The sequence below is a fragment of the Pantherophis guttatus genome, chromosome 6 (assembly GCF_059756535.1).
Source record: "Pantherophis guttatus breed Tessera chromosome 6, ASM5975653v1, whole genome shotgun sequence".
Taxonomy (NCBI): domain Eukaryota; kingdom Metazoa; phylum Chordata; class Lepidosauria; order Squamata; family Colubridae; genus Pantherophis; species Pantherophis guttatus.
In genome coordinates this window covers 58063615-58076425 of record NC_142068.1, presented here as the reverse complement: position 1 = coordinate 58076425, position 12811 = coordinate 58063615, and the positions used below count along the sequence as shown (strand labels likewise).

At 37.1% G+C, this 12811-nt stretch overlaps 1 protein-coding gene across 18 annotated transcripts in view; it reads left to right on the top strand.

Annotated features, from left to right (window-relative positions):
• The window catches only part of FGFR2 (fibroblast growth factor receptor 2), a 158225-nt gene that overhangs the window by 59557 nt on the left and 85857 nt on the right, over nucleotides 1–12811 (top strand). For 6 of the 18 annotated variants that reach the window (XM_087872956.1, XM_087872953.1, XM_034436359.3 and 3 more), the window contains exons 3-4: nucleotides 8275–8538; nucleotides 11341–11415. The exons of 6 other annotated variants lie outside the window; for them this stretch is intronic. In XM_087872956.1, coding sequence (XP_087729082.1) covers nucleotides 8275–8538; nucleotides 11341–11415 — 339 coding nt within the window. Of the gene's footprint in view, nucleotides 1–8271; nucleotides 8539–11340; nucleotides 11416–12811 lie in introns of all 18 variants that reach the window. 6 more of the 18 variants (XM_087872955.1, XM_087872950.1, XM_034436357.3 and 3 more) reach the window with 1 other exon arrangement.

The window sequence follows — 12811 nt, the reverse complement described above, 5'->3', positions numbered from 1 at the left end:
TCAACAGAGCTTGTCCCATGATTTAACTGTGAGGAACAAATACTGATGGTTCTGTCCCAAATTAATATATGAAACATTTTCTTTAGCATTTATTGAAGAGGTTTGGCAGGTTTAGATTAAATTGATTAAATTCTCCTGGTTTTCCCCTTTAGTTGAGGTGATAGAAAGATGAGTAAACCTGCTAATAGTTTTCTGGAAGACAGATCGGTGGACTAGGGCAGTGGTGGGCAAATGTGGCTCTTTTACAACCTGTGGACTTCAATTCCCAGAATTCCTGAGACTAGGGGATAGATGATGATGAATGGGAGGGAGGTGTATCAACACTCTATGCACATTTCTTCCCTCTTCCCTCTCCATTCTTGTGTCCAACTACAGGAAGTCCTCAAATTACAACAGTTCATTTAGTGACCATTCAAAGTTACAACGGCACTGAAAAAAGTGAGTTATGACCGCTTTTCACACTTATGACTGTTGCAGCATCCCTATGGTTACGTGATCAAAATTCAGACACTTGGCAATTGACTCATATTTATGACCGTTGCAGTGTTCTGGAGTCATGTGATCCCTTTTGCAAACTTCGAAGAGCAAAGTCAGTGGGGGAGCCAGATATACTCAACAACCACAACGTGGTACTAACTTATCAACTGTAGTGATTCACTTTAACAACTGTGGCAGGAAAAGTCATAAAGTGGGGGAAAATTCACTTAACAAATGTTTCATTTGCAGCAGAAATGTTGGGCTCAATTGTGATCGTCAGTCAAGGATTTACCTTTGATTTGTGTTACTTTTGGAAATAGGACTACTTCCAATGTTGAGAAATAGCCTAAATGACAGGTGACCTCTAGAGTATTTTAGAAATGGGTCCTTTCTTGCATTATTGCAGATCTTTTTATATTAGGATTTTAACTGTATTATTTTATTTCTGCTAAGAAAAATAATCTATTAGATAATTTAACAATCATTCCTCTTTATATACGGTCTCTGAATAAACACTGGATGTGATCAATAGGCCTGTCAAAGTGTAACTGGGGAGCCACATGAAAAGACATAGCTACGTCTAGTCTGTCTAATGGTTCAGGACAAAGAACGATTGTATAATACTAGTTGCAGCCTTCTTCTTCAAAACTGAGATGACCAGTTTGACAAGGGTTATATCTCATTTTTAATAAAACATTTCTAGCCCATAGATCTTGACCTCCGCTAGAATGGGGATGCCATTATAATTATCTGTTCATGCTATCTCCAATTGAGTAATTTCTGAGTTGGCAACTTACATTGTAATCCAGACATTGCTTTGGTGATATAAAAATCTGTTTCTGTTAGCACTATAGATAAACCCAGCACCTGTTGAAAGCCAACACAGTGTAGTAGTTCACACTGTAGACTAAATTCAGTGGGATGCAATGTCAAGTTCACTCTTACCTATGGAAATTTAGTAGGGAAGGGGTCCCCAACCCCCAATTCATGGACTGGTACCGGGCCACGGCTTGCCAGATACCAGGCCATGCAAACAAGTGAAGCTCCATCCGCAGGATGCAGGGAGCATATGAAACCTAGCCTCTTCTGATCCGTGGAAAAACCTCTCTCCACAGAACTGGTCCCCAGACCGCAAAAGGTTGGGGGCTGCTGTAGAAGGGGATTCTGGGCAATTTATTCTGTCCACTTGCTCAACCACCTTCATAGCAGTGTTGAAATCCATTTTTTTAAAAATTTTGGTACTGTGGGCGTGGCTTGGTGGGCATGGTGTGGCTTGGTGGGCGTGGCAGGAGAAGGATACTGCAAAATCTCCATTCCCACCATACTCAAGGGGAAGGATACTGCAAAATCCCCATTCCCTCCCCACTCTGAGGCCAGCCAGAGGTGGTATTTGCCGGTTCTCCAAACTACTCAAAATTTCTGCTACAGGTTCTCCAAACTGCTCAAAATTTCCACTACCGGTTATCCAGAACTTGTCAGAACTTGCTGGATTTCACCCCTGCTTCATAGGCTTATAGTTACAGAATATTATGGAAGGAAGGGTTGCTCAGAATATTCTTTTTAGCTCTTGGGAGACACGTACATCAATCAAACAAGCAAGTAGCAGGTGGCAGCAACTGGAAATCTTGTCCAAGTTCAGAAGCTAAGAAAGGCAAGACTAATTAGCAGTTGAAAAGAAACTTGATTTCATATTCTTTGTGTTGAGTAGCTATGTGAGTGAAATAAACCAACAATTAAATTCTCAGGAAGTCACAAGACTATACTGTATAGTATCCTGAACTGCACTTTTTAAGCATTTCCTTCTCTCTGCTATGTGACTTGCGTTCTGAACACAAAGTTCAACCATAAGATAGAAATCTCTGTTCAGGGTAGTTCAGCATACATGCAACTTTTTCATACTGTGACTAAGAAAATTGTATGGATATATTTAGGTAGTCACCATAAATTGAACTTGAGTCAGGGACATCATCACACTACCTCTAGTGTGGAAATGTTCCCTCTGGCAACAAACTCCATGAATTAACGACATGCTGGATAATTAAATCCTTCCTTTTCTTTGTCTGGAATCTCCTGCCAAGAGATTTCATTGGATAATCATGCATTCTGGCATTGGGATGAAAATTTGTCTACATCGTACAGAGTTTCATCTACTTCAGACATTTTTTCCTTGCCAATATATATGGGGCCCTGCGCCTGGGCCTATTTTATTTGTACTCTTGCCCAGATTAGATAGCAAAGCACACAGGCAACCTGTGCAATCCCATAAAAATGTAGGTTGATATGTTTTGAGTGTAGCCTTTCATTCCCTCTGATATATGTTGAACTATGGAGAGAAATCCATAAGGCAAAAATCTCTATTCAAAGTAGTACAGCATGTTTGGTGGATGACATGTCCCCCAAATTTTGTTTCTGGTTCAGAAGAGCATGATTTTTAAAGGCATATTTTACCTTGAAGCAGTGTTGTTTGCTTCTTGGTTCACATTTATATTTTTTTATTTTTACTATAAATGAATACAGAAATCTTGAACAACTGGAATAAATATATCAAAAGTATTTTTTTATTAACAAAAAAGCTGGCTCCCCCCACCACTTATATTTGTATTTCTAGATTTAGATGGTTTCCTATCAGATGCTGGGACTTTAGCTCTCTGTTTTAGCTATAACCTAACCAGAACTAGAGTTAATGAAGTAGCCTTTGTTTTCAAATTCTTAGCCCTTCTGTATGATGTTCTTGAATTTATTACATTTTTTTGTTTGTCTTTTATCTTTAACATGCCATAAAATATATATGTTTCATATTTTATTGATGAGTTTAAAACTTTATATTTCTTTACTTTACTTTCATAAAAAACTGATTAAAAGTCTTCTGGCCACAAACTTTATGATAGATGTCGTCAACAGAGAATGTCGTCAACAGAGCATAGAAAGTTTCACATATGTGTAATGAGTTTTGAAGTGTTATATTATATATTCTTGTTATATGTTATTGAAATAATTAATAATATACAAGATAAGATTGAAAGCAAGCATATAATATTGCTATGTGTGTTGGTAGCCAAATTAGAAGAAAAAAGTATTCAGATTATTTATTTTTAATAGCCATCCTGACAGTAAAGCCACAGCAGCCAGACTTCCGATGGACCAAGAATTTTGCTGTCGTGTCTACATCTTTCAAATGTAGTTGTAAGGATGTATTTCTTGCCAGTTTTTTTTTTTTAAAGAAGCAGCTACTGCGTTTTCGCTGCAAACCCATGTTTGTCTTCCAAGTTCAGTTGTACTCATGCCCAGGATGGTGTAGAGAATTACAGCTTGAAACTGGATGTTGAACAAAATATGGACCAAAATTGTTTATCTTATTGAAAAGCTAGAAAAGAAAAAAAGAGCTTGTTGTTTGCATATCTTACAAAATCCTATCCTCAAGAACTTTCTTGTACTGCTGTTTTATTTCAAAAACTTCCACAAAATCTATCGGGCCTTTTGTTTACATTTGTATTGTTGCCATCCGTCCACAGAATATAACAAAACAACTGCACATGCAAACTGACAAAGGCTAAGATAGTGAAGGTTAAGTAAGTAAGTAGCAGATTTTCCCCCTGTATATAAGAACTGCTTTCTTGTTTAATGGATGCATACCTTTTTAATTTTATGCAAAGTGGGCTGCAGATTGGCTGAGCAGTCTTCACTGATGCTGGAAGAACAAGACTTATTCTTGAATAATGTTTTGACATTGGCATGGTGTGTCTCAGCTTGAATTGAAAAGTATGAGAAATAACTTTGTAAGGTGAACTAATGATGAATTCACTTCCATGACAATGCTGGACACCCCCAAAATGGCACTGATGAGAGAAAGATTTATGTTACCCATCGAGAGAAATTTTAACAGTAGGTTGGAAAGGCAATCTATACTTTTAGGGGAAAAAGAAAAAAGAAAAATATCAAGTTCAAAGTGACTGATCTTCTTAATAAACGTAGATCATGAGAAGAATCTCTGGAAATCATCCGTGTCACTTGAATTGAAATGGTCCCTGCCAAGTCTGGCTGGAAGGCCATATGGTTGTTGCTGAATAATGTACGCTTGGAAAGAGCAGGCAGACAGGCCCTATATAGCTGAGTTCATAGCTTTTGTGCTAAATTTCATGTAAGTATTAAAAAGTATGTACTAGTTTAGCCCAAAGCATCACAGAGGGAGATGGGTTAAATCTGAAGAGCAATATGGTTTCCACGTTGCCTGGATCTCATCAGTATTTAAATCTGGAGAATTTTTCCTGAAAAAAAAGGGGCAGGATAATGCTGCACTATCTCACCTGCGCTCTTTTTGGTTTGGGCACATAGTCAAAAGCGGTGCAGAGAGAAGTTTTATAGACAAGGCTTATAAAAAGTGACAGGCTTTAGCCGCTTCTAGGTTGGAATCTGGCAAAACAAAGAGTTATGTCACGACTGTTCTTAATATTTTATGTTTCTCATGCTAAAACAATTATTCTTACTATTTCTAATGTTTAAGTGTAAGGGTTGAGGCTTGTATAGCCAATATGACCTCATCATTCAGGCACTGGAAGAAGGAATCAGAAAGCTTTGAAGGAACTAATTTAAAACAAATTTTAAAAATGAAAATAATACTAAGAAACAACTTTGAAATTCAAAACAAAGGAATGGGTGAGAAAATATTCCAGTGAAGATTGGGAGGCAATGAAATGGAATATTCTTCAAGATATTATAACTGGATGGAATAGAGAACAAAAACATTTTGCGCTATAAGTTTTTTTTTTTTTTTGCAAATACGGCTGTGCCTTTATGTCATTCTAAGACCTTTTCTTTTTTTTTGAAAATCATTAGCATTTCCCCCCATTTATAATAAAATTGACTGTAGCTTTTAAAAGCATTCAGTGGCACACAATTCATTTTGGAAAACACATCCCTGGTCAACAAAGTCAAAGCCCCACCCAGTTTTTGGATATAATGGGGGTAGGGCTTTGATCTCCTTGCTGTGGCTGTAAATTTTGTCATTCATTGACCATGACTGTCAAAATACTCCTATTTCATGCATCATCTCTATCTTTCTTGCTACCATTTTGATACACAAATCTCTTTAAAGTACATCTGCCTGATTTGCTAACAAGTTTCTGATTGAAAATCTTTCATTAACATGACATCGTAGGCTGATATTTAAATATTTCACAGAGTTGTGGTTTAAATAAAACTTAGATCGAGCTAATTTACAAAGTTCTCTGAGCTGTTGATTAAATCTAAAGCCAATAAATCTAGTGTCCCAAAGGTTATATAAAGAATTATTTGTGTTCTGAATGAGTGGAAGGGGAGGCGAGTGGAGAAATTTGCATTGTGACATTGCGGTATATTTTCCCTATATATTGTGGTATATACTCTCTATGTATTCTCAGACAATGTCACAATGCAAGTATGAAAGGACAAAGCTTGGTTTGTGATGTTGCAATGAGTATTTGTCATTTTGGTATCAATGCTATTTAAAATGAATGCCTTGCGTAAAGAATAGTATTAACTGTTTCAGAAAGTAAGCGAATCATACTTATTTTTAAATATCAAAAAACCTAAACCAATTATGGATTCTGAGCATTTTTTAAAAAACCCCTTTTAAACATTTTATCAATATAAACTTTATAGTAGAAAGCAAACCATTTGCCATTTGGGATGTATGTTTCTTTCCTTCCTTCCTTCCTTCCTTCCTTCCTTCCTTCCTTCCTTCCTTCCTTCCTTCCCTGTTTCTCTGCTCCCTCCTTCTCATTCCCATCTCCCTCCCTCCCTCCCTCCCTCCCTCCTTCCTTCCTTCCTTGCTTCCTTCCTTCCCTGTTTCCCTGCTCCCTCCTTCTCATTCCCATCTCCCTCCCTCCTTCCTTCCTTCCTTCCTTCCTTCCTTCCTTCCTTCCTTCCTTCCTTCCTTCCTTCCTTCCGTTTCCCTGCTCCCTCCTTCTCATTCCCATCTCCTTCCTTCCTTCCTTCCTTCCTTCCTTCCTTCCTTCCTTCCTTCCTTGCCATGTAACCTATTAATGCAAAATGTCACAATAGATTAATGGGGTCTATAATTGCCACATTAGTTAATGCAGTTTATTAGCATTCATTGAGGACTTTTTAGTCAAAAGAATTTTTAGCTGTTGAATATTGAGACTCATTTTTTAAAACCATATGTGGGTACTGTTGCTCTTTGTATAGTAAGATTATTTAGATTAAGATCCGAAGTATTTAGTAATATCAGCCACCCATCTCATAACCTGAAAGTAAAAGAATCGCATTGCTTTAGTGAGGCAAAGCTAAAAGAAGGAATTTTTGCCATAGAAAAATAATCATTATTTTTCACAGTGCTAATTTACAGAGATTGTGGGTCAGGATTAGGCAGTAGTTTTATGGGCTTGGACATTTATTATGTTCTTCCACATCATCTTTACACCTGCAGACAGTTTACTCTGTGTTATGTTTTATTAGTGATTGGTGGAAAGCGATGACTGGTGCTCTGCCATTCAGATCAGTTATACCATGAAGGAGAATAAAGACGAGTGAATTAGTTCTGCCTATCTCAGTGAACAGCAGTAGTCCTAATCGCAAGTTAGGGAGGCATCCAGTGATTTAGAGAACTGATTTCATGCACCTCGAACAGAGAAGGCTCCCCATTGTGACCGTTTGTCTTCAATTCATGATGAAGTTAGTGAGCCAACAGACTTATTCCTGCTTTCCCACATTGTGTTTTTAGCCAACGGAATATGCTGCTATGTAGGCTGGCTGTGAGCATTAGATAATGGCACAAAATAAATAAATAGAATTAAATAAACCATAAGGCAACATTTATTTATTAACCATCATTTGGCTGCTGGCTATTCTCAAAATTCTCATTAAAGCACCGATGTTCCTGAAACAAGCTAAATCATGCATACAGAAGAACTGCAATAATATGGCTCAGAGCTGTGACCCCAGACAGCTGGTAGAAGCCACCTTGCCATTGTGTGCATGTGTCATGGTGTCATTATGTAAATGATCCAGATAATGTTATTTGTGCACTTTGCAGAATTTGCATCATTTTTTGTGAGGATGTCACAATATGCATGGCCTTGCTGGTCAGAATCCCACCTGACCCTCCTATCTCCCCTGAAGATGCACACATGCCTGTGAGATTCTATAGATGAAATCCATAGGTCATGCAGACTACAATGTTTAAGAGCTAGAGGCAACTTATGATCATGGCTGTAGGATTGTATATTACCAAGAAGAACTTGTAAAAGATTTTTCATATTGCCGTATCAAGTTACAGATCTTGTAATCAATTAGGTACAGTAAAGAGATCTCTGGAAATAAATGTCATAGTCAATTAGACGTAGAACCAAGAAAGCTGCTGGTTCTCCTTGATGTGGAATGTACCTATGTTCAGCATTTTACAGTACCTTTAACTGAATGGCAGAATCTTAAATTTTCAATGTTCTGTTACTAGGATGCTCGTGTGAGGAAGAGGCTTCCTCTTCTCATCACAGCCTGCCCTTTAATTGTCCTGAGAAGTGTATCCACTTCTCTTTTGAATCTAATTTTATCCCAGAGCTCTTAGGACGGCATGTTGCTCTTCTTATTAGCTATCAATGATAAAGCACATTTTATAAGCGTTTTTAGTTTGGCTCAATATTATTAAAATGGTAGCTGGCAGAAATGATAATGATGATTGTTTTAAAATCTGCACATTACTTTGCTGGATCAAGTTCCTTCACTGACAACTGTTGGACATTTTGTTTCCCACTTCTGTTGCTTCCCTTCCCTTCTGTGCCCACCTATATTTCACTTTAGCAGAGCCACCCACCAAATATCAAATCTCTCAGCCTGACGTACGTTCTGTAGTTCCGGGAGAAACGTTGACGTTGCGCTGTCAAGTGAAAGAGGCCACCACCATCGTTTGGACTAAAGATGGAAAACGTTTGGTGCCCAATAATCGAACAGTCATTACTGGGGAAACTTTGTGGATTAAAGATACGACACCCAGAGATTCTGGCCTTTATGCTTGCACTGTTAGGATTGCAGACAGTGAAACTTTCTACTTCATTATAAATGTCACAGGTAAGCTTGTTCAGAGACATTTTCCAATGTATGAGAACAGCTAGTCTAAATTAATTAGGTATGGGGATATAGCTTTACTCTTTACTAGGGTAAAAGAAAATATGCCATGTAACATTCGAGTTACTTTTTCATTACCCATCTCATCTAGCTTTTTTGATATTTCCTTGATGGCCTTTTTGGTATACATTCCATGTGAAAATGAAATAGGTTTTAACACAAGAGGGGATTTTCAACCCCAAATATTCATCTCATGCCAATGATTTTTTTTTTGTACCCAGCCAAAAAATTGTCCTCTTCTCTGTCAACATTATAATTTTTTTATATGCTGGATTTTATTTTTTTGGGGTGGTTGTGGTTTTTTCAATTTTTTAACTTCTCAAACCAACCTGGCTTAGCAACAGTTTTGTTGAAAACTGGCAGCATGATGTATTTAAGGAATTAAAATTAAAAAGACATTTCTTCAGTATTGGAGTAAACTGAGGAATGTTTCTGAGTTGCTACCCACACATAAATGAAATTACTGATTACTCTGGGAAATACAGATAGTCCTCAACTTATGATTTACCAGGATGATTAGGGGACAGGAGACTAAAACATCTAAAGAATGGTTCCAGGAACTGAGCATGGCTAGTCTAGTGAAGAGAAGGATGAGGGGAGACATGGTAACAGTCTTCCAATATTTGAGGGGCTGCCACAGAAAGGAAGGGATCAAGCTATTTTCCAAAGCACCTGTAGGCCTGAAGAGATTTAACCTGGATATAAGGAGAACAGCTTATCTTCGGAAGTTGTGGGAGCTTCATCACTTAAGATTGGACTGCCATTTGTCAGAAATGGTGTGGTGTAGGGTCTCCTGCTTGGGCGGGGGGTTGGACTAGATGACATACAAGGTCCCTTCCAACTCTGTTAATCTGTAAATTGATGACAGTTACTTATTGACCATTTGAAGTTACAAGCGATACTCCCCTCCAAAGCTACTTATAATCAGGTTTCAAAGTTCCAAAGTTGCTTTCCTGGTCATGTGACTGCATTTTTCCTGGCAAATGGCCTGAATTTATGACTGTTTGCGGCATCCCACCATGACCATGATTTATGATGGCTTTTGCCAGAAACATGCATGTGCTTCTGGTTTCTAGCAGAAACTGGCGCATAGTGAAAATGGGTTTGCTTAATGACTGCTGTGTTCAATTAATGACTGCCACATTTTCCTAACGGTTGCCATGAAAAAGATCATAAAATTGGATTCAATCACATGGTGGCCGACTTTACAGATGTCATGACTTACAACTGTTATTGCTAGGTTCTATTATGGCCGTAACTGAAGGACTACCTGCATAAGCAGCTTTGTATGTACCCTGTTTCCCCTAAAATAAGACATCCCCTGATAATAAGCCCAATCGGGCTTTTGAGCACATGCACTAAAATAACCCCCCCTGAAAATAAGCCCTCCCCAAAAATATTTAAATGCATGTGCAGCCAGTCTCCGCCATTTCATCTGGTTTCCTCCATGCGCCCCAAAATAATAAGGCCTCCCTGAAAATAAGGCCAAGCACTTATTTTGGGGTTCAAAAAAATATAAGATAGGGTCTTATTTTTGGGGAAACACGGTATGTGTTCATTACTTAGCAGTTTGCCTATATATATATATTAAAACTATGAAATCCTTTAAAAGAGGTCCTAAAAAATGTATGTTAGTGTATACACAACCTCACTTTTTCAGAACAACCATGACTCATTCCAGAGGCCTACTATTTCTGCGGTCTCCTCACGTGTGTGCACACCCATCTCTTTCTCTTTGCATGCAGAAATATTCAGGAGTGTATTTTGAAGCCTAAAAAAAATGACACAGCTGCCTTAATGATTCACAGGGAAGGGAAGCAGTTTATATGCATTCCTGTGAGTCACTTTTTTTCAAAAAGGGTTTCTATAGATCTGGAATATAAACCGGAAACTAAAAATAGTGATTAATAGAACCACCGAATAGGTATGCATCTATCTATGCAGAATTATATTCAGTCAGGCTCACCCCAGAGATGGTCCTAAGGTCACATCAGGAGAAAGAAGGTTGTTTAAATAATTTAATGTTCCACTAACAAATAGAGTGGGTGTATGTGTATTATAGTAATAACACAAACTATTTGAATGCATGCTTTTGCATTTTCAGTAATAATAAAGCTATTTTACATTATTTTATATTCAATACATAGTAGAGATGTTATCTATTCCTTTAGGCAAATATATGTATTTCTTAAGTCACAAATGCATTTTATTTTGCTTCTTATCCAAAAAGAATAAACAAGATAATATTTTATTTAAGATTTTTATTCATGATCTATGTGTATGCATGGAGAGGACAGTAGTGCATACTCATGGATGTTCTGAAGCACAAACCTAGTTTCACTGACTTACAACCTGTATTGATATGGTTAGTTTACAGTCAGCCAGATATTTAGTCTGGATTTGACATTTTGATCTACTTATTGAATCCTTCCAAGGATGATGATAATGATAATGATGACAATGATAAGTAAGACTTGCTTTAGGTGCTTTTCACTGGCTCAAGGTTGATTCACCTTCCATCACATTGTTTTAGCCAACACATTAATGGAGGCAATGTGCTGACTCTGTAAACCGCTTAGGGAGCTGTAAAGCACTGGGAAGCAGTATATAAGTCTAAGTGTTATTGCTATTTTCAGAATCATCTCTCACATATGTATTCTTAATATCCAGACTGCAGAAAAATGCATGTTTGCTTACAATATCTAGCAGATAAATGATTTTTAAAATAATTTTTTGAAACTTCAGATGTTCTTTCATCTGGAGATGATGAAGATGACAATGATGCCTCTGAGGATTTTGTGAATGACAACAACCCAGTCAGTAAGTAGATTCAATAATTAAAGCTGTTTGGAAGATATGTGTTGAAATACATTATTCTTGCTATCTTTTTCATTCTTGCGCTCTTGGAGCTCTTCATCCAAAGCTCCCAGCTTGAATTTTGTGAAGATGAGGTTTTGTTTTACAGTAGTTTACTCCTTGATTGTAAAGTGCATGAGCTTTAATTAGCCATAGTTTATCCCTCTTATTTTAAAAATATTTCTAGTATTTGTGGCATGGATATAAGTTAGCATATTTTGCCCTGTTCATTTATTTGAATATGTACCAATTTATTTCTGATAATGTGGCAGTAATTTATAATAAAAACAAACACCTTTAAAGGAGAGTATAATGATTAAGAAGCTATATTTCCTAATGACTGTATGGCCTGATTCCAAAAACTTTAAGAAGAAAGTTGACAGTTCAGACAGAGTGTGATTACCATATCTGTCAACACAGAACAGTATCAAAACAATTTGAAACTAAACATTGCTATCAGATTGTATTTTTAATACATCAGAAGACGAACTCTATAATAATCATAAACATATTGGCTATATTTAATTGTAATTAAAAGTAAATTTAAAATGAATGAATCCAATCTAATTTTAATTTAACTTCAGCAACTACTTTTTGGAGAATGGCCATGCGATCTCAGTCCAAGATTAAATGTGGTCTTTTTCCTGGGAAAGGAAATCACATAGCATTACCCTACATAATATATAACATTTGTTCTGTTACATTAACCTGGGACAGTTTGGAGGGTATGTGTGAGTGCAAACATGGATAAAGTATATTTAAAACATGGTGGTGCAGTGGTTAGAATGCAGAATTGCAGGGTAACTCTGCCCACACACCAGGAAGTTTGATTCAAACCGACTGAAGGTTGACTCAGTCTTCCATCCTTCGGAGGTTGGTAAAATGAAGAGCCAGATTGTTGGAGGCAGTATGCTGACATTTGTAAACCCATCAAGAGAGGGCTGTAAAACTATGGAGTGGTATATAAGTATAAGTGCTATTGCTATTTGAGTATACATTTATATAAGTGCATTTGTGTGTGTGTGTATAGATAGATATAATATTACATATGAGTGATTTAAAATATCAGTTTTGAAAATATTTGTTACAGGGAATGTCAATGTGATAGACAGCCATGTGTACACACCTGTCTCTCTGAGCTGTTTCTTACCTATGAGAGAAGAATAGGTGGGTTGATGCCAACCTGCATATGATTTTTATAACTTTCATATTTTGTCAGAATGCTTTTTACTAAGAAATATAAAGGCAGGAGCATGTCTTGGCTATTCAGTGCAGTTACTAAGTACAACTGCTGTTCCATCTTGAAGTTGAATTTGAATGTCAACATAGATACTGGATTTTATGGTGTATATGCTTTGAC